Source organism: Heptranchias perlo, chromosome 6 (assembly GCF_035084215.1).
Source record: "Heptranchias perlo isolate sHepPer1 chromosome 6, sHepPer1.hap1, whole genome shotgun sequence".
NCBI lineage: Eukaryota > Metazoa > Chordata > Chondrichthyes > Hexanchiformes > Hexanchidae > Heptranchias > Heptranchias perlo.
Window position 1 is genome coordinate 107423355 of NC_090330.1, and position 19930 is coordinate 107443284.

Below are 19930 nucleotides of genomic sequence, written 5' to 3' on the forward strand. Positions count from 1 at the left end.
TCCTAGTGACAATTTTAAATTTACACATTCCTCATCATTGATTTCCCAACGAGAGGAAATAACCTTTGCCTGCTCACTCTATCGAAACTTTTCATAATTTTAAAACCTCTATTCAGTTCCTTCTTAGCCTTCTCTCCTCCAGTGGAAATTGTCCCAATATCTCAAGTATCTCCTGAGAACTGTACTTTCCCATCCCTGGTATCATCCTGGCGAATCTATGCTATGTGCGCTCTGTGGCTTTAATGTCCTTTCTATAATGCAGCATCCAAACTTCACATCATACTCCAAGTGTCATCTAACCAATCTTGTACAAATTTATCCACTTTTTTTTACTCTGGTACTCTTATGCCCCTATGTATAAAGAAAAAAGAAAGAACTTGCATTTATATGGCGCCTTTCACATCCTCAGAATGTCCCAAAGCACTTCGCAACCAATTAAGTACTTTTGAAGTATAGTCACTGTTGTAATGTGGGCAAACGCGGCAGCCAATTGTGCATAGCAAGTTCCCACAAACGGCAGTGAGTTAAATGATCAGATAATGGGGGTGAATTTCCACGGGGGATACTCCCAATCATCCAACATAACTTTGGCGGATGAGCCTCGGGAAACCCGAGAAAAATTAATTTGCAGTGTTCAGACTTTGATACGGATGGGTTTTGTTGAAGGACGACATTGTGAAAATGACCTACAATCACGTCATTGCCATCTGAGTACCCTGATCAACAGGCTCCAACTCCTATGTTTTTTCTTGTTGCAGGAAGAAAACCATTTGCACAGAATTGAAGTACTGTAACAGTAAATCCTTACGTGGTTGAGAAGAATTGCTGTTCAGGCTGACATTGTCCCACCTCCCAGACTCATACCGAATTGGACATAGTCAACGATTTTGTTGAATTAGCTCTTCCTCCCCTTCGTAAGATGCCTGCTGTGTTCCAGTGTGGAAACAACCTTAAAGTCTGAAGATTTAATTACTGAAGGCAAAATGCCTTTGATCTTGAGAAGACAATTGCCTAAAGAACAGTTCTATGAGGGATTTGAGAATATTTCAAGACCGCACTTCACTTTACTTTGCTTCCTATTGAAGGAAAACAACAAAACACTATTTGACCTGTGGGGCTATGCTATTAATGATCGACAGAAAAGCCATGCAGAAGAATTAGTCATAAATAAAATGGAAAAATATTTAGTGGAGAATATTTCTCCCACTGCAGAAAAATACAAGGTTACGTTTTATCTCTCGTATAGCCCTTGTGCAAACTGTTGTTTCCATATAATAGAATTCCACAAAAAATTCAAGGACAAGATTCACATGAACATTAAGATGTCGAGAGATTACTATCTCAATGATCTGAATGTTCAGAGATGCCTGAGGGATCTTTTGAAGACAGATATTTCCATTAAGGTGATGGACAGAAACGATTTTGCCAAGTGCCATTATTTGTTTGTTGAGGATGGTAACACAGCGGTCTTTGAACCATGGCCTGGTTTGGAAACATCATATGACTTCTTCTCAAAACAACTAGAGATTCTCTTGGACCTTCTGGTACAGGTGAAAGATTACATATTACATAGAATTTACAGCACAGAAACAGACCATTCGGCCCAACTGGTCTATGCTGGCGCTTATGCTACGCATGAGCCTCCTCCCTCCCCTCTTCGTCTAGCCCTATCAGCATAACCTTCTATTCCTTTCTCCCTCATGTATCTAGCTTCCCCCTTAAATGCAACTATCACCTTATATAGAAATACACTGGTTTTATACACTGCATGGTGACATAAAATTGGCGGTTCAAGAAAATTGGAGTTTTTAAGAAACGCTTTTTTTTAAAAACCAGTAGCTTAGACAGGCGAACTCTGTGTATACAAATGTGTAGGTTTCATTTTTATTCCTTCGGGGCAGCAAATGAGCTGCTGCCGTGCAACCTATTACTGAGCTAGCCCAGGAGTCCATCTTTTAATAGGCTGGACAATTAACACACCCACCATTCAGCGAGTTTTGTGCACTCAGGGTTCTGCAATTAATGGAATTTGTGCTGTGCAGGGACACAGGACAGGCTGAGCCTGGGCTGGGCACGGGCCGTGCGGGAGAACGTGTTCACTCAGCTACAGAAGCTCTGTATCTTTCAGGGCCGGGGGACTGCGGCGCTCACAGATCAGAGCTTCGCAACTTGACCAAACGTGACTTGGACCAGCGGTCCTGGGATCTTTCTGTGTAATCTTTCCTCGCAACAACTGGATATTCCACTACAAAAAGCACAGGCTTTGATTAGATTTGGAAAGATAATAAACTTTATTCTTATTTGGGGACTGGTGGGTTAGGGAGAGTGGAGTAGGCAGACTCTGAACCTTGAAACAGGGCTGCAGGGTAATGCTGCTAGTTTGCTTCCAGCTAACTCATTTGGCATTGTTTTGTTTAGGTTTGGGAGACACATATTTCTGTTATGAGAAGCGGGCAATTGATGGTGGGGCAATGCGACATATCGAGAGAAAAAATGAGGAGTGGCAGAAAGAAAACACAGAAAGAAATTAACCAAACTATCAAGTTTGCCTCACTTGAAGTGAGACAAGCTCATTTTGTTTCTATAACGTAACATGTTCTGATATAACGCAAACTGACAAACCACCACAATTCCAATTGTTCAATTGGGTTTGCATCTGTCTTATTTCTTTCTCACTGTGTAAATGAGTCATGAAAGGCAAGGAAGGAGGGGTGGGATAGACAGAGGAGGGATGGGGAGAAGAGGTGACTGTTGAAGCAGGAGGAAGAGATGAGAAAAGGCAAGAGCGTAGGAAAGAGGTAAGTGAGTGAACGGTGAGGGAAGAAGAGGAGGAATGGGAGAGGAAAGATGGACCAAGGGAGGGGTAGGTAGAAAGGTGGGGGAGGGAGGGTTGAGTTGTTGATACAAGCCTAAATCCAGAATCTATCAGGTTGTTATAACAAGGTGATCACAATTCCTGTATGTGTCATGTTTCAAACATTGTGTTGCTTTCCTGTGGGTCTAATTAAGATTTGATTGTTTTTGGATTGATGTGTGACATTTTTTAAATCTTATCTGTTCAAAAATCCCAAATTGTGTGCAATATTATAGCTCCGCAATTAACCAATCAAACCAGATGCCTGCAACATCGAAACCATGTGAAAAATCACATCAGTCTTTTCTTGTTCTCTAATTCGCTCAGAGTGAAGAAACGGAAGCTGATGGTGAAGAACGGAACATTGACAACTCAGGTGAGAACATTGTTCATGTCCCTCATCAACCTTGTGATAAGACAAAGTTACACGTATCACATTTACTCGAAAATATTTTCAATATCGGCATTTCAAAGTATTCTGTTCTTCATCCAGTTATGACATTATTTGTTCTCCCTCTCTTGCCCACCCCGACATTCTTACACACACTGGCAACATTCTGAGAGGCTGTTTCCCCTGGCTGGAGAGTCCAGAACTCGAGGGCATAGTCTCAGGATAAGGGGTCGGACAATTAAGACTGAGAGGAGGAGGAATTTCTTCACTCAGGAGGGTTGTGAATCTTTGGAATTCTCTACCCCAGAGGGCTGTGGATGCTGAGTCGTTGAGCATATTCACGACTGAGATAGATACATTTTTGGACTCTGGGGAATCAAGGGACGTGGGGATCGGGCGGGAAAGTGGAGTTGAGGTCGAAGATCAGCCATGATCTTATTGAATGACGGAGCAGGCTCGAGGGGCCGTATGGCCTACGCCTGCTCCTATTCCTTATGTTCTTATTCCCGTGCTCTTCAGTTTCTGCCAATACTGCTTTTGACCAGAAGGTTCTATTCTGGACCTGAAATGCGGTTGTGGTGGTGGTTGGGAATCAGCATTTGGGGCAAATTCCGGATCCCTGGCTTCCTACTCAGTTTGACTTACCATGAAAATTCTGACACTTGCTGGGGAGAAATATCTCCACCCCACACCCCCAACATTCTGGCACCACTTTGGAGGTATTGCCGGGGAGCATTCTTGGCTTTATTGAATCTTATAGCACAGAAGGAGGCCATTCGGCCCATCGTGCCTGTGCCGGCTCTTTGAAAGAGCTGTCTAAATAAGTCCCACTCCCGCCTGCTCTTTCCCCGTAGCCCTGCAATTTATTCCTTTTCAAGCATATGTCCTTTTGAAAGTTACTATTGAGTCTGCTGCCACCACCCTTTCAGGCAGTGTTTTCCAGATCGTAAAAAATGGAAACAGAAAATACTGGAAACACTCAGCAGGTCAGGCAGCGTCTGTGGAGAGAGAAACAGAATTAACGTTTCAGGTCATTTTATATGTGTGTGTCAATTTGGCAATTTTGCTCTGCTTTGGGTGTAAGAACTGCTTTTCGCACCAATTAAACAGTCAGGCACAAACATAGCCATTGCTGTCTATATTTAAGGAAATGTTGGGAACGAGTTAGATTGCAAACCCATTGAAACAAATGGAGCTGTAGGACAAATTTTCTGCTTCAGCATTCCCGGCAGCTGGGACTCCAAAGTGGGAAATTGCAGAATGGAAAATTTCCCCACATGTTTATTTGTCAGGTTGACGTGCATCAAAAGAGATTATATTCCAAACCAAAGTGAGTGAGTGCCACTCCTCGCGAGCAAGGGTTGGCAGGTCAGAACATGAGGGCAGATTTTATGAGTTTGTGCTTCCAGTGTGGAGATTTGTGTGTTTCTAAAATCTAGTGTATGATTTACTCAAAGAGCAGGTTTTCATATCTCCCAAGCTATTGTGCTATAACCTTCTTGCAATTATGTATACATTTTTGGTGAATTCCTATGCTCAAGGTGAAGGGTATCAATGCTGAACAATGGAGTATTTTTCCAAATTTGTTACCCTGGGTTAGCATCAAGCAATCCCAGTTCACTTATGGCATGACCAGATGCAAATACAGAGTCAGAATTCTATCTGTTCTGGTCCAACAACATGAGTGAGGGTGCCAATTTGCGTTACATTGTGGACAGTTTTGTACTGTGAACTGGCACACAGTAGGAACTGGGCTGATACTGTTCCAACTCGTGGAATCTTTACGATGGGCTGAGACAGAGGATACTTTGAACCCAACAGTGTCAGCTGGATTTAGAAATTAAACAGCAGCGTGCTTAACCCGCTGTGCTCCCGTCCCATTTTAAAGAGATTCGAGAGCTGCAATTTTCATCCCAGTATTTCTGGATTCTTTTTTTGTATTGGACACTTAAGAATTTTCAGAAAATAAATTAAATCTTGCACAGTGATAAGATCAGCTGTTGAAGTGGGAGTCAAGATATACAAGAAACTGACTGTAACACAGTCTGGGCCACTTCTTTAACCCTTGCATTAATAGTTAACCAATATAATCCACTGTGGCCACTATCTATATAATGTCAGACATCTGGTTACTTTTAATGCAGCGTTTTTAAACAATACTCATTAACATGACTGGTTATCTTTCTTTTCTTTAGTTAGATTATGCTGCAACACAGAAGCTTACCAATCTGCTCATCATAGCGGAGACTGCAATTTACATCGTGCACCTTACCTGACCCCCAAGAAAAATGTCAGAGGAGAAGAAGAAACGACTTCACAATTCCACACGCCTCGAAAAGTCGGCCCTTCTGACGAGAGACGAGGAGTGGGAGTCAGACGCACGCTTTTTAAATGAGTATTGCACTTTTATAGATATTTATGTCGGAGACGAGTAGAATACTTATCAAATACGTGTGTTTGTGTGTGTGTGTACACGTGTGTGTATGTGTACGTGTGTACGCACAATAAAAAGAGGGGTGAGAGAGATGAGCTACAAATCCAAGGAATGAGGTTTCAGGGACTTTCTAGGATCTCATTAGTAAAGTAGAAGAAATACATCCCGGTGCAATGTAAAAACACTCCTGCCTTTGAGAAGTTTTCACTATCTCCCCCCGTTTGCCCCAAGGCCGTAAGATTGCACTTTATCCACACAACTCTCTCTGACGAAAGTTCCATGTGCAGACATTGAGAGAGGGCAGGATCAGACCCAGCTGTGAAACCCAGCAGGCCAGTGCTCACTGTCGAGACACACGGTGCAGAATGGTCACTTGAGTGAGGGATAGGACACCTATCGGAATCCATGGAGCCTTACCTCAGTATACATATCGGTACCTTCAGGGGAACAGGGAAGAAAATTGGGGGAAAACGTGTTTTATCTGACTTCTTCATTAGTGATGGAGTATAAACAAAAATCAATTTTATAAATTTTAATGGCTGGGACATTGTGGGGGTGCACCCGATTTCCCGAGTGGGTTACGGTCTGCAAATTCTCCTAAAATTCATTATCCATATTTACAGTAACAATGTAGAGAATCAACAATCAAAAAAGTGTATTGTTTTACCAATAATATGGAATATGGACTTTTAAATACAATCACTGAGAATATATTAGTTAATTTTAATAATGAATTTAGGTATGATTTCTAAAATTACCCCAATGTGTATTAGGTTGTGGTATAACACAAGGAATTACAAAGGTACCGTATTGTATTTCATAGAATCATAGAATCTTACAGCACAGGCGGCCATTCGGCCCACCGTGCCTGTGCCAGCTCTTTGAAAGAGCTATCCAATTAATCCCCACTCCCCTGCTCTTTCCCCATAGCCCTGCAAATTTCTTGCCTTCAAGTATATATCCAATTCCCTTTTGAAAGTCACTACTGAAGCTGCTTCCACCGCCCTTTCGGGCAATGCATTCCAGATCATTATAAGTCACCGCAACAACGTCGAGAATTAACTATCAAATCAGTGTATAGTTTTTCTAATACTATGAACTTTTAAATATCTACACTGAGAATAATATATACTGAGAATATATTAGTTAATATATTAATTAATTTTAATAATGAATTTAGGTATTACCTTCATATTGTATCAGCTTGGGATATATTTATATACACAATAAATGTCAATTTATAAAGAATTAGTGAAATCCACAGCACTAAAGAACATTTCTTCACTCACTGCTCTCTGGATACAGCTGAAGAGATTGTAACCTTTATCCATGTTGATGCAAATTTGTCATTGTGATTCTCAGAACATTACAAAATTACTTTGTACGGTTCAAATGTATTATATAGAAAATGCGTGTACAACTTAGTGGGACTGGGCATGTTTACAAATGTATTTATAATTTTGTATTGTATCCTAAAATTGTCTTTAATTGCTTAGTAAATGTCAACCAAGCATCCTTGTTAAATTGTAAACATATTAATAGGAGTATATTTGATTGAATGTGTGTACAAGATGTGTAACATGGAGTAGAATTTGAACCGGTTTGTTGATATTAAGGTGCCTTATATAGATTTTTTGTTTTATTTTAAATAATGCTCAGAACTAATATTTCTCACACCTTTACATGATGCCTATTTTCTGCTATTGTTGAAAATTAAAAATGAGAAGACGTACCTTAGTAGATTGGTTAAGTCAGAGATTCCCTTTGTTCATTAGAGAAATTGTAAATATGAGTATAAAGCTGTTGCTGCAAATAGCAAATGGAATTACATTTCCCTTCATTTGTCTCAATTGATACATTTTAGTAAGATGTGGCTTTTAAAAGCAGCACACACAGCAAATTAAAGGGCTCTCATCAGAAAAATACTGGCTGAGAAAAGTCCATTAGATTCTGTAAATCGTTCCCTACTCAATGACTTTGGTGAACAATGTTTTATTTTTACAGAAGCAGGTTTGGTAATTGGGTCGGAAATAAGGTACATGGCCCACTGAAACCAGGCAGCAAGTAAGCAATCTTATTTAAATCTTGTTATTAAGTTTCTAATAATATATTTGGATAAGAAGGTCTATCTGCCATCTGCAATAACTAGTCAGGATCTCTGCCAAATTGTTTACTGCTGACTAGTAGTAAATACATAGTTAAATATTTAATTTCACCACCAGTGGAAATCAGCTCTTTCATGCTTCAAAACGTGATACTGTTTTCTAATGGGCCAGTTAATTGTGGCAATGGGATTGGTCAACTAATTATCACAAACATCTTTTCTAAACAAGTGTGTCCTCTTTAAAAGGAAGGATGTCATTAATATTATTATAAAGACATCCAAACTGGTATTTTATCAAAAATTTAAGTTATATGAATTAAATTATTACATTACAACATATCATGTGGTGACCACCAGTCATAGAAGGTCACCCAGGTGCAAACTAAACTAGAGAAGTTATGTTAAAACTTGTATCAAGCCTTGGTTAGATCACACTTGGAGTACTATGCACAGTTCTGGTCTCCATATTATAAAAAAGATATAGATGCACTGGAAAAGTTGCAAAAAAGATTTACCAGGATGATACCAGCATTGAGAGGTTATAACTATCAGGAAAGATTGAACAGGCTGGGGTTCTTTTTTTCTAGAAAGGAGAAGGCTGAGGGTGACCTGATAGAGATCTTTAAGATAATGATAGGGTTTGATAGGGTAGACATAGAGATGTTTCCACTTGTGGGGAGCGGGGGGGGCATAAATATAAGATAGTTACTAATAAATCCAACAGGAAATTCAGGAGAAATTTCTTAACCAAGGGAGTGGTTAAAATGTGGAACTCGCTACCACATGGAGTGGTTGAGGCGAATAGCATTGATGCATTTAAGGGGAAGTTTAATGAGCACATAAGGAAGAAAGGAATAGAAGGATATGCTGATAGGGTTAGATGAAGTAGGATGGGAGGAGTCTTGTGTCGCGCATAAACACCGGCATGGACCAGTTGGGCCAAATGGCCTGTTTCTATGCTGTAGATTCTATGTAGTTCTATGTAAATGTGGGTAAGCAATCAGAGGAATCCTGTCTGGCAATAATGCATGTTTGGTACATGTTGGATTTAGTTAGCCAAGGAGTACAGTATACCAGTCTTGATCTGTTTGCCGGATAGTGGAAAATAAACGGGGGGGGGGGGAGGGGGGGGAATTGCCATCAAACCTTTAAAAGCAATCTGTTCAGATAGTGGAAAACATAGGAACAGGAGGAGGCCATTGAGCCCCTCGGCCTGTTCCGCCATTCAATGGGATCGTGGCTGATCTGTATCCTAACTCCATCCACCCGCCCTGGCTAAATAAAAAAAAGGGTATATGAAACACCGATTCTTCATCACCGCAAAAACAAGCAATCGTGCTTGAAATCATGGTCCCACTTTGAGTTCTGGCAGTCCAATTATGCATCCTTAAAAGTATCACGATTCCAAGCATGAAAGAGCTGACTTCCACTGGTAGTGGAATTAAAATATTTAACTATATCTTTACTACTAGTCAGCAGTCTGGTAGATATCCTGACTAATACCTGCAGATGGCAGACAGACCTCCTTAACCAAATATGCAACACCAATGTACCCATTTCCCGCGCTCTTTTTTTTTTGGGGGGGTGGGGGGGGGGGGGATCTTATTTACTCGGATTACAATCATCCCAGTTCCCGCCCACTCGACATTTATTTTTGAATGACCAGGCGTCACTTGGGGGCGGGGCCCCCGCTGTTCTTTCGACCAATCAGAGGAGGAGGCGGCGCCATTCATTCATCAATCTCTCTCGCGCCCCCCTCCCACACCCCGGACGGCGGATTTCCCCCTAGTGCGCACGCGCCGGATTCCCGCTCGCGCTCTTTTCCTCACAGCTTTCGTCCCCCTTCCCCCGCACGCGCGCCTCGGGCCCCGCCGCCTTCGGGCCTCCTCCTCCTCCTCCTCCTCCTCCCCTCACACACCCCACCCCACCCACCGCTCGCGTCACGGCGGTTACAAACAATCCGTCTTTATGGTGACAACACTCACCTCACTCAACGCCTAATACGCCAATTATTCCCGTCCCGTCGGTTAATACCGACACACACACAGGGCTTGGGTCTGGTCTGGGCCCGCCTTTCTCCCTTTGATCCCCGTCCTACCGCTGGCGTCTTCCCTTTTCCTACGTGCTCGCGTCTGCCCCTTTTCCTACGTGCTCGCGTCTGCCCCTTTTCCTACGTGCTCGCGTCTGCCCCTTTTCCTACGTGCTCGCGTCTGCCCCTTTTCCTACGTGCTCATCTCCGGGCTTTTAATGCGCGCGCCCGCACGTCCGCGCGCATTGTACGTCTGCGTCACTCCCGCTCCTCCCATTGGTCGGTCTCCTCCCCTGCTCCCTCCTCCCTCGGGTGTCAGAGGTCAGCTGAGCCGGCGATCCCCCCCCCCCCTTTCTGTCTGTCTCTCTCTCTCTCTCTCTCACACACTCACTCACTCGGTGCAATGGCGGAGCAGCAGCAGTTCTATCTCTTGCTCAGCAACCTCCTCAGCCCTGACAACGTCGTCAGGAAGCAGGCGGAGGTAAGTGTGCGGTGCCCGCTCGGCCAGGCCGGGTGTCAAGGGGGTGAGTGAGGCCTACCTCTGGCTGCGGTGCTTAAAGCAGGAGCATATATTTTCCTCAAACCCCCCCCCCCCCCCCCCCCCACACAACCAAGTAGTTGATGGTGAGCGAGAGGCAGCGGCCCAGCCCCGGCCCACGTGTGACTGACTGGCGTTGCATTCAATTAACGGTCCATGTGGTGCTGGGGCTGTATCTATAACTTCTCCACCTGCATAGAACTTCAGTTAGGAGGAGAGACCGGAGAAGCTGGGATTGTTCTCCTCAGAGCAGAGAAGGTTAAAGAGGAGATTTAATAGAGGCGTTCAAAAACCAGGAGGGGTTCTGATAGAGTAAATAAGGAGAAACTGCTCCCACTGGGCAGGAGGGTCGGTAACCAGAGGACACAGATTTAAGGAAATTGGCAAAAGATCCAGAGATGAGATGAGGTTTTTGTTTTGTGCATCGAGTTATGATCTGGAATGCGCTGCCTGAAAGGGCGGTGGAAGCAGATTCAGTAGTAACTTTCAAAAGGGAATTGGATAAATACTTGAAAAGGAAATAATTTGGAAGAGCAGGGGCGTGAGACTAATTGGATGCCTCTTTCAAAGAGACACGATGGGCTGAATGTCTTCCTGTCTGCTGAATGTTTCTCTGTATGGGATATCTGGTCCTTGGGGGAGTAGACAAGAGTCTGTAGCCGGTTGAATACAGGGTTTTTTAGTAGGGGCCTGGTTTTTAATTGTGTTTGGACTCGGGCATCATTGGTCCTCTCGGATATAAAGCTGTTGATCTGATTTAATCATTTATTATTTGGGCGGTGAAGAAATCAAACTAAATGAAGAAAGAAAGGTGGGGCCTCATCTGATGCTCTCTGTTCTTATCTACAAGTTCTGTGGGAAATGAAGATTGCTGTTTGTAAAAAAAAAAATTTTGTCCCCACTCATTTTCTTGTAGAATTACACTTCAACTTGTGTTTTATTAGCAAACACATTTTTAAAACTACGTTTAAGCATTCTCATACTGCTTGTTTTTTTCCAATATAAATCGGTTATTGAGGTTTATGTGGGAATGTTGTATAAATTGCTGTTTGTAGAGCAACAGGGATTCATTTAATTGTAATCCCAATGTATGTATTCTTACATTGCCGTACAAGTTTATGGAGTAATGGCTTGTGAAAGGTCCGAATTGTATAGTAATTGTCCGCAGAAGAACAGGTGTAATTGAAATTGCTGTAATTTTAAAGGCTGATGGTGAGTTAGAGAGGAAGGAAAAATAGTGACTCCTGTTCAGTCTGTGTGTGTGAGAAGTGAGGACAGGATTGAGATTGGGATTAGATATGATGCTCCCCTATGGTCACTGTTAAGGCTTGCACATTAGAAATAGTGACTTGGTGAGGTGACGCAAGGGCAACTGATACCTATGGAACCGTACCTCAGCAAGCTGCTGATGTCTTCAGGAGGTAGCGTGAGAAAATTGGTTACTAAAATGCTTTGGTTCTAAATGGGCCAGCAATTTGAATTATTAGTTTTATTTTCTAAATCTCCATTTGACAAGTTACGGAAAATTGAAGCACTGTCTCAATAATATCCCATTTGGTCATTTTAATTGGCACTCATGATATTTAGGCATAAGGATTGGAACTACAAAGAACACTTGCTATTTTATGAAGGCTAATTAAGAATGTAGAAAATGATACTTGCTAAGCTTCAAACTGCAATGTGATTAACAAATTCTATTTTGTATCTGCTCTTTTGAATTTTATGAAATTGGCAGTACCTTGCCTAGTTCCACAATCAAATATATTTATATAGTGCTTATCATTGCATAGTAATATGATCATAGCATGCATGTTTTAAAAGAGAAATTAAGCAGCTTGGGGTGTATGATGTTTGCCATTCACTGCATGTAGAGAGTTTACACTGTGTGCTCTGGGAACTGTAGTTTATATAAATCACTACTCCCTTGAGGGTTACCATACATGGTGACTAAGAATAAAACGACTTGGAATGTGAATCCATGTTTCTTATATTTTGTGTAACACTAAAACTTTCTCATGTAAGGTAACGCAAGGGCAACTGATCTCATTGAAACATATAAAATTCTGACAGGGCTAGACTGACTGGATGCAGGGAGGATGTTTCCCCTGGCTTTGGGGGGGGGGGGGTCCAAAAGGAGGTGTCACAGTCTCAGGATTTGGGGTAGGACATTTAGGACTGAGATGAGGAGAAATTTCTTCACTCAGAGGATGGTGAACCTGTGGAATTCTCAGACACAGAAGGCTGTGGAGGCCAAGTCACTGAATATATTTAAGAAGGAGCTAGATAAATTTCTAGACACAAAATGCATCAAAGGGTCTGGGGAGAGAGCAGGGAATATGGTATTCAGATAGAGGATCAGCCGTGATCATATTGAACGGCAGAGCAGGTTCGAAGGGCCGAATGGCGGCCTCCTATTTTCTATGTTTCTATGTTTTCAACAAGGTTACATTTGTGATGCGATGTTTATTAAAGGCCATGGGAAACTCTCAGTCCTAAATATGCCTGAGTTCTTAGAGTTGTGCAAATAGCCTATTGCACAGGTAGGTAGAATATCAACTCTTGACCAAATTATGCTTTTGCTTGATGTAATTTTAAAGCTGTGTATTTTTTCAGTGAAGGTATATTAGTGACTGCCATGGTTCTGAGATTTTAACCTAATGCACTAATGCTGTGGTGTGTTTCTATAATTCTCTGGCTGAGAAAGATGTGGCATTAGGCTAATTCATGGAATTACTTTTATAGAGTGAGGATATCTGCTAAGTTGCATATGGGGTGGTAAAACATCATTGGGTTGAGATAGTGTCCCAAAACATAAATTAATTTAGTGGACTGTATAAAATGTGTCAACGTAATAATACCCTTTCATAGTTTTCCATTTGGTGAACTTTGTGCTCACGATGAGGAATGCTTGAGCTGGTAAATAAAACATTTTCCCATCTTTGAGCACATAGTGTCTGCTATGAGCAGTCCCAGGTCAGTCACAGCATTGAGAGTAGAGCAAAACTCTTTACTCAGCCTCCACTGCAGGAGCACCCTGTCCTACGCCATACCTTGTGATCATTTTCCATTTCTTGCGTCTGTTCACCTGTTACTTCTGTGAAGGATTATCAGAACAGCAGCAGTTTTGTGGGTTTTATTTTCAGTACTCCGGGTAGACCTTCACTCCATTTGAGCCCAGGTACCAGAGATGAAAGGCAGATTTTAACTCACTGCTCTGCTCAGTTCCCATTTTTAACAGGAATGTTGACGGTATTGTATGATCAAATCAAATGAGTCGAATTTAACTGAAATTGGGAAATAATTTCTCAAGCAATTTGAACAAAATCAAGAATTATTTCAATGACTACAGCTTCTATATATGTTAGAATTGTGTACAGTATGTTACTACAAGTTCAGTATCTAAGGAGGCTTTAAAATTGAATAAATGTTACCTAACGAACCAGACAGACCATGAAGGCTCCAGAAAGAATTCCTGGTTTGTATGGGGTTAATAATCTTAACAAGTTGGCAGTGGGGGTGTAACACTTGGCCTTAATATCCCAGGAGTAGGAAGAGGAGGAATCAAGAGTGGGAAATTTGGCTGACTGTTACTAGAGACATGCTGGAATGTGTGCGCGCACACGTGGGTGAGAATAGAATTGGACTTCATTGCAACACTTTCCTGTAGTTGAATAGAAAGAAAACTTGGATTTATATAGCACCTTTCACTGCCTCAGAGCAAGTCCAAAGCGCTTTACAGCCAGTTAAATGTTTTTGAAGTATAGCCAATGTTGTAATGTAGGAAACACAGCAGCCAATTTGCACACAGCAAGGTCCCACAAACAGCAATGTGATAGTGACTAGATAATCTGCTTTTAGGTGATGGTTGAGGAAAAATATTGACCAGGACACCAGGGAGAACTCCCCATCTCTCTTTTAAATAGTGCCATAGGATCTTTTAAGTCTACCTGAGAGGGCAGACGGGGCCTCGGTTTAACATCTCACCTGAAAGATGACGCCTCCAATAATGCAGCATTCCCTCAGCACTGCTCTGAAGTGTCAGCTTCGATTTTGTGTTCAAGTCCCTAGGGTGGGACTTGAACCCAACCTTCTGACTCAGAGCCGAGAGAGCTACCCACTGAGCCATGGCTGACACCGGACTGTTGATATATTCGACCTAGGTTCATGAAGCTACTGGCGCTCTGCTGGTGAACCATCTCCAGGAGTGGAGAAGATTGAATATGGTTTATTTAGCCCTTAGAATACTAACTAGGTTTTAAATGGCTGCATCAGAGTTCATAGAATGGTTACAGTACAGAAGGAGGCCATTTGGCTCGTCCAGCAGAAGAGCGTCCGACCACCTCCCCTTGACATTCAGTGGCCTCGCCATCGCTGAATCCCCCACTATCAAGATCCTTGGGGTTGCCAATGACCAAAAACTCAACAGGATCAGTCATGTAAATGCTGTCGCTACTAGAGTAGGTCAGAGGCTGTGTATTCTGAGACAAATGGCTCACCTCCTGAATCGCCAAGGCCTCTCCACCACCTACAAGTCAGCAGTTTGATGGAATACTCTCCGCTTGCCTGGATGGATGTAACTGCAACAAAGCTCGGCACCATTCAGGACACGGCAATCCGCTTGATCAGCAGCCCACCCACCACCTTAAACATCCACTCTCTCCAACACTGGTGCACTGTGGCTGCAGTGTGTACTATTCACAGGACGCACTGCAGCAACTCGCCAAGGCTCCTTCGACTGCACCTCCCAAACCCGCGACCTCTACCACCTAGAAGGACAAGGGCAGCAGGTGCAGGGGAACATCATCATCTCCAAGTACCCCTTCAAGTCACACACCATCCTGGATTGGACATATATTGCTGTTCGGAATACTGGAACTATCTACCTAACAGCACCTTCATACGGACTGCAGTGGTTCAAGAAGGTGGCTCACCACCATCTTCTCAATGGGCAATAAATGCCGGCCTTGCCAATGACGCCCACATCCTGAGAACGAATGTAAAAAGAAATGAAGTTCGAAGTGAGATGACACTCATCATAATAGTTGCACATATACAGTACCATTCATATCAAAAAGTTTCAAAGCACTTCATACTTTTTGAAATGCAGGTCTGTCCTGTAGGCAAATGTGCAGCTAGTCTGCACCAACAATGTCCCAGTCATGAGACGCAGAACTAGTTAACCTGTTGGGTGATACTTGAGAGACATGTTTTAGCTAGGACATTGAGAAATCCATGCTCTTTTTATAATGGTGCCAAGGCATCCTTTAATGCCCACTGAAAACAGCGATTGGGACATCAGTTTAATGTTTCATCTGAAGGATGTTGTCTCCAACAATGCAGCACTCCCTTAGTACTGCACTGGAGTGTTGGCTTAGATTATGGTGTGGGCCTCAAACCATACAGAACCCTGTGATTAGTTCCAAGCAGGCTTTTGTATTACATATGAGAGCTCTTTGTGATTCAGTTTGTTCATTCATTCTTAAAAATGCTTGAGTTTCTATTCTTAAGCCTGGTAGGGAATTCCATGTGGATTCAATAAGCTTCATATGTCTAGTCAGGGCTGAGCTGCTGAATTGTCATCAAAGCCAGTCTTTTATCAGTTGCAACACTTTTAATAATCAGCACATTCATTCTTAAAAGACAATTGATTATAGATCTGAAAATACATGAGCTAATGCTTACTGAATTTTATAATCCTGGCAGGAGATTTTTTTTTTGTCCTTCTGTTCAAAAAATCTTTTATTCAGGGTTATGGTGGGGTGTTAACAGCAGGGTTATCAGTGATCACTGAGCTGTGCGGGATCTGTGAAAGGAGACACAATGCTATTGGTGGTCTCAATGTTAGGTTAGGTTGGCCATTGATAATGGGTGCCATTATAACTTGAATGCGTTAACCATTTGAAAAAGGATTACAAGTAGGCCGGGATTTCTTTTTTTCTTGCATCCCCATCTGTTATGTTCCAATTTGAGCTGTCAGTTATTGCGGCCCCCCCGCCCCCCCCCCCCAATTTTCTCCTTACCTCTCTTCATAAGACCGACTGGGGTCTAGTTCCAAGGGTGCTGTCAGCTCTCTGTTTCCTCTCTTAATAGGCCAGCTTTCATGTATGAACATGGGGGCATCGCAGCCACTTTTGATCTTGTCCTTGACTGACATTCGCCGAGACTTTACAGCAGAGCGGTCATTGGACAGTGATCGGGAGTGAATCTCGGCTGGGTTGGTTTTTTTTGTCCCTACCTGTAGGATATTGACGAAGGAAGGAGAAAGCCTCCGAAAGCTTGTGATTTTCAAATAAAACAGTTGGACTATAACCTGGTGTTGTAAGATTCCTTACATTTGTCAACCCCAGTCCATCACCGGCATCTCCACATCATGTAGGATATTGAAGCAGGGGCCGATTGTAGCTCCTCCTCTGCTGTTCCAACCGAGATAAATAAACTCTGCATGAATAGCGATTGAACCAGGGACGTTCTTGCACAATATCACAGCACACTTCCTCACGAAGCCATCAGGAAAGCCTTGTTTTGTTTCTATATTTTTCACTTTTCTCCTAAAGGCATAGCTCCATAATCCTGTCGACTCGTGCTCTCCGTTGTGGGGGGAGTAATTGGATAGCAATTGGGACTCCAAATCTGGCTTTTTGTTCCTCCTAGCCTAAAGTTGCAGAAGTCAATTGCTCATCTATTCAGCACCTACCTTGGATTGAACTGTGCACCCACCTGGTCTGTTTGGCCAACTACCACTTTACTCACTGAGCCGTTGGACTAACAAGGTTTTACATCTGATAATCAAAAGAATTCAAATCAAATAAAGTGAAATCCACACAGTTGGATTTTCTGCTTGTCCAATTTGGAGTGCATAATCTCTCCCTGTAGGTGAACACAATTTAACAAAGTCTAGAGAACCATGCACAAGGAAACTGCTGGAGTTTAACCAGTCACCAATGCAACATGGGCAATGAGCTTCGGAAAAGTGACTTGTGAGGCTAACTGTCCCTCCACGATCTTGCATATCTGCCTGAAGAAACCATTGTCACGTGCTTGGGTGCTCTGAACTGTTTGGACACATTCTATAAGTCACAAGGTTAATGAGCATTGGTACTTTGCTTTCATTTGTTTAAAGAGAAATACCGCTTGTGAAGGTGGATCTATTTTTAAGCACGTGAGCCTGCTGGAGTGCCTCAGTAGAGTTGATGCACTATCTATTATGGTATGACTCAGTACCACATTGAACAGTGAATTTGAGCCATTGGGAAACCTAATGTGTACCTCCTGAGACTGTATTTCAAATCTTGTAATTGTGTTATCCGTTTTTCAGTATTTTTACTTGCCCTGTCTCACTACAAATGGCCAATTCCCATTCCCTATATCAGATCTTTCTCTGCACTGAAGGTCTTTCAAGTTTTGCCCTGTTGCTTTCTTCCACTTCCATGATGTTGCTTTCCAGCGCATGTCACATGCGGGGCTGGTTTTGACTGTAAACCTGCCTGTATTCGGGTAACAGCACGCTGATCTGAGTGGGATTGCCTTCCCATTTGGTAACCTGACCTTTGCTCGGTTGAGGTAAACAAGCTTGAGTGACTGGCAGGCTTGAATCAAACTTGATCTGGTTGAATGCCAAATACTTAACTGCGTGAGCTACTGATCAGGAATAACGTATTTAGTGTCACAATGACTTATAGTTGCCCATCTTGTGACTAAACTTTACCTGCCAGAAGCTGTTCATTTTTCCTTTGATTCTCAAAGTACATTCACGTTGTATTAAGCCATTGTATATATTGAACAAGGGGGCATAACCTTAAAATTAGAGCTAGGCCATTCAGGGGTGATATCAGGAAGCACTTCTTCACACAAAGGGTAGTGGAAATCTGGAAAACTCTTCCCCAAAAAGCCATTGAGGCTGGGGGTCAATTGAAAATTTCAAAACTGACATTGATAGATTTTTGTTCGGTAAGGGTATTAAGAGTTACGGAACCAAGGCGGGTAGATGCAGTCAAGATATAGATCAGCCATGATCTAATTGAATGGCTGAACAAGCTCGAGTAGCTGAATGGCCTAATCCGTATCCTGTGTTTCTGTATAGGTATACATTCACATTTTATGAATGTACAATTACATATTTAAAACAAAATGCTTATTGGAAGCTTTTATAGAAATCGATATTTATATGTGATGCATCTAAGTAGTTGGATAGCATTTAAAGATAGCATGCAAGCGGCTACATTAAATACTCAACATTTTGGAACAAAAAGTCTAATTGTCTACTACACAGTTTTAAACTGCTCTTGTGCGGTTTGATTGTTACTTGTTTCATATGCATTAGTGTTTTGATGGAGATTACAACTTCTCTATAAGCTTTTTCTGCTAATCAAAGCAGATGTAATGATCAGCAAGATAAATACAAGGTGCTGAAATATTTTATTGTGAACCTGATTATTGGTAGAAATGCTGACCATGGAGAATGGACTAGATGCTATGTTTTTTGTTTGCTCTGCTACAGTTGCTCAGGAAGTTTAGTTTTGACTATTTAAGTTTTAAAATCATTGGTTAAGGATCATTCATTTTCAATGCTGTGAAAAATATGAACCCTGATATTGCTCTAATTTGTCCATGGTTTGTGCCTTGCTAGTTGAGGGAAAAATCATAGACATTTACCGGTGTTGCTCTTGATCTAGTTCCTGATAACAGGAACAGGAGTAGGCCATTCAGCCCCTCGAGCCTGTTCCACCATTCATTGAAATCATGGCTGATCTGTGACCTAACTCCATCCACCTGCCTTGGCTCCATATCCCTTAATACCCTTGGTTAGCAAAAATCTATCGATCTTTGATTTAAAGTTATTAATTGAGCTAGCATCATGCTTTTTGTGGGAGAGTGTTCCATACCACCCTTTGCGTGAAGAAGTGTTTCCTAACTTCTTCCCTGAAAGGCCCGGCTCTGATTTTAAGGTTATGTTCCCTTGTTCTAGACTCCTCCCACCAGTGGAAAAAGTTTCTCTCTATCTACTCTATCAATTCCTTTTCAAAATCCTAAAAAATCTCTTTCAAATCATCCCTTAACCTTCTATATTCCAGGGAATACAAGCCTAGTTTATGTAATCTGTCCTCATAATCTAACCCTTGAAGCCCTGGTAACATTCTTGTGAATCTGCATGGCACTCCCTCCAAGGCCAATATATCCTTTCTAAGATGTGTTACTCCAGATGTGGTCTAACCAGAGCTTTGTATAGCTTTAGCAAAACCTCCTCCCCTTTATATTCTAGCCCTTTAGTTAAAAAGGCTAACATTCCATTAGTGTTTTTGATTATTCTTTGTACCTGACTACTACATTTTAATGATCTGTGTACATGGACCCCTAAATCTCTTCGGACTTCCACTGTTTCTAGCTTTTCGCCATTTTAAAAAATACTCTGATCTATCCTGTTTTGGTCCAAAATGAATGACCTTACGCTTACCTGCGTTGAAATCCATTTGCCACAGTTTTGCTGACTCACTTAATCCATCAAAGTCTCTTTGTAATTTTATGCTCCGTCTACGCTATTTACCATGCCACCAATCTTTGTGTCGTTGGCCAACTTGGATAT

The 19930-nt window shown here is 42.1% G+C and overlaps 2 protein-coding genes and 1 long non-coding RNA gene across 3 annotated transcripts in view; 2 read left to right on the top strand and 1 right to left on the bottom strand.

The window, feature by feature from the left end:
* The first annotated feature begins 491 nt into the window (after positions 1 to 491).
* On the top strand, positions 492 to 6432 carry LOC137323120 (DNA dC->dU-editing enzyme APOBEC-3C-like). The gene is made up of 3 exons (XM_067986577.1): positions 492 to 1550; positions 3182 to 3230; positions 5441 to 6432. The coding sequence occupies exons 1-3, from the start codon at positions 984 to 986 to the stop codon at positions 5638 to 5640; spliced, it is 816 nt and encodes a 271-aa protein (XP_067842678.1). The 5' UTR covers positions 492 to 983; the 3' UTR covers positions 5641 to 6432.
* Positions 2263 to 9936, bottom strand: LOC137323121 (uncharacterized). Its single transcript, XR_010963314.1, has 3 exons — positions 9769 to 9936; positions 5518 to 5593; positions 2263 to 4243 (listed from the first exon to the last, which is right to left on the bottom strand). It is a non-coding gene; the product is annotated as an uncharacterized lncRNA (long non-coding RNA).
* A 220-nt stretch (positions 9937 to 10156) lies between these two features.
* Positions 10157 to 19930, top strand: part of kpnb3 (karyopherin (importin) beta 3) — a 58018-nt gene continuing 48244 nt past the window's right edge. The window contains exon 1 of the mRNA XM_067986576.1: positions 10157 to 10293. Within this exon, the coding sequence (XP_067842677.1) occupies positions 10216 to 10293 (78 nt within the window). The 5' untranslated portion in view covers positions 10157 to 10215. The remainder of the gene's footprint in view (positions 10294 to 19930) is intronic.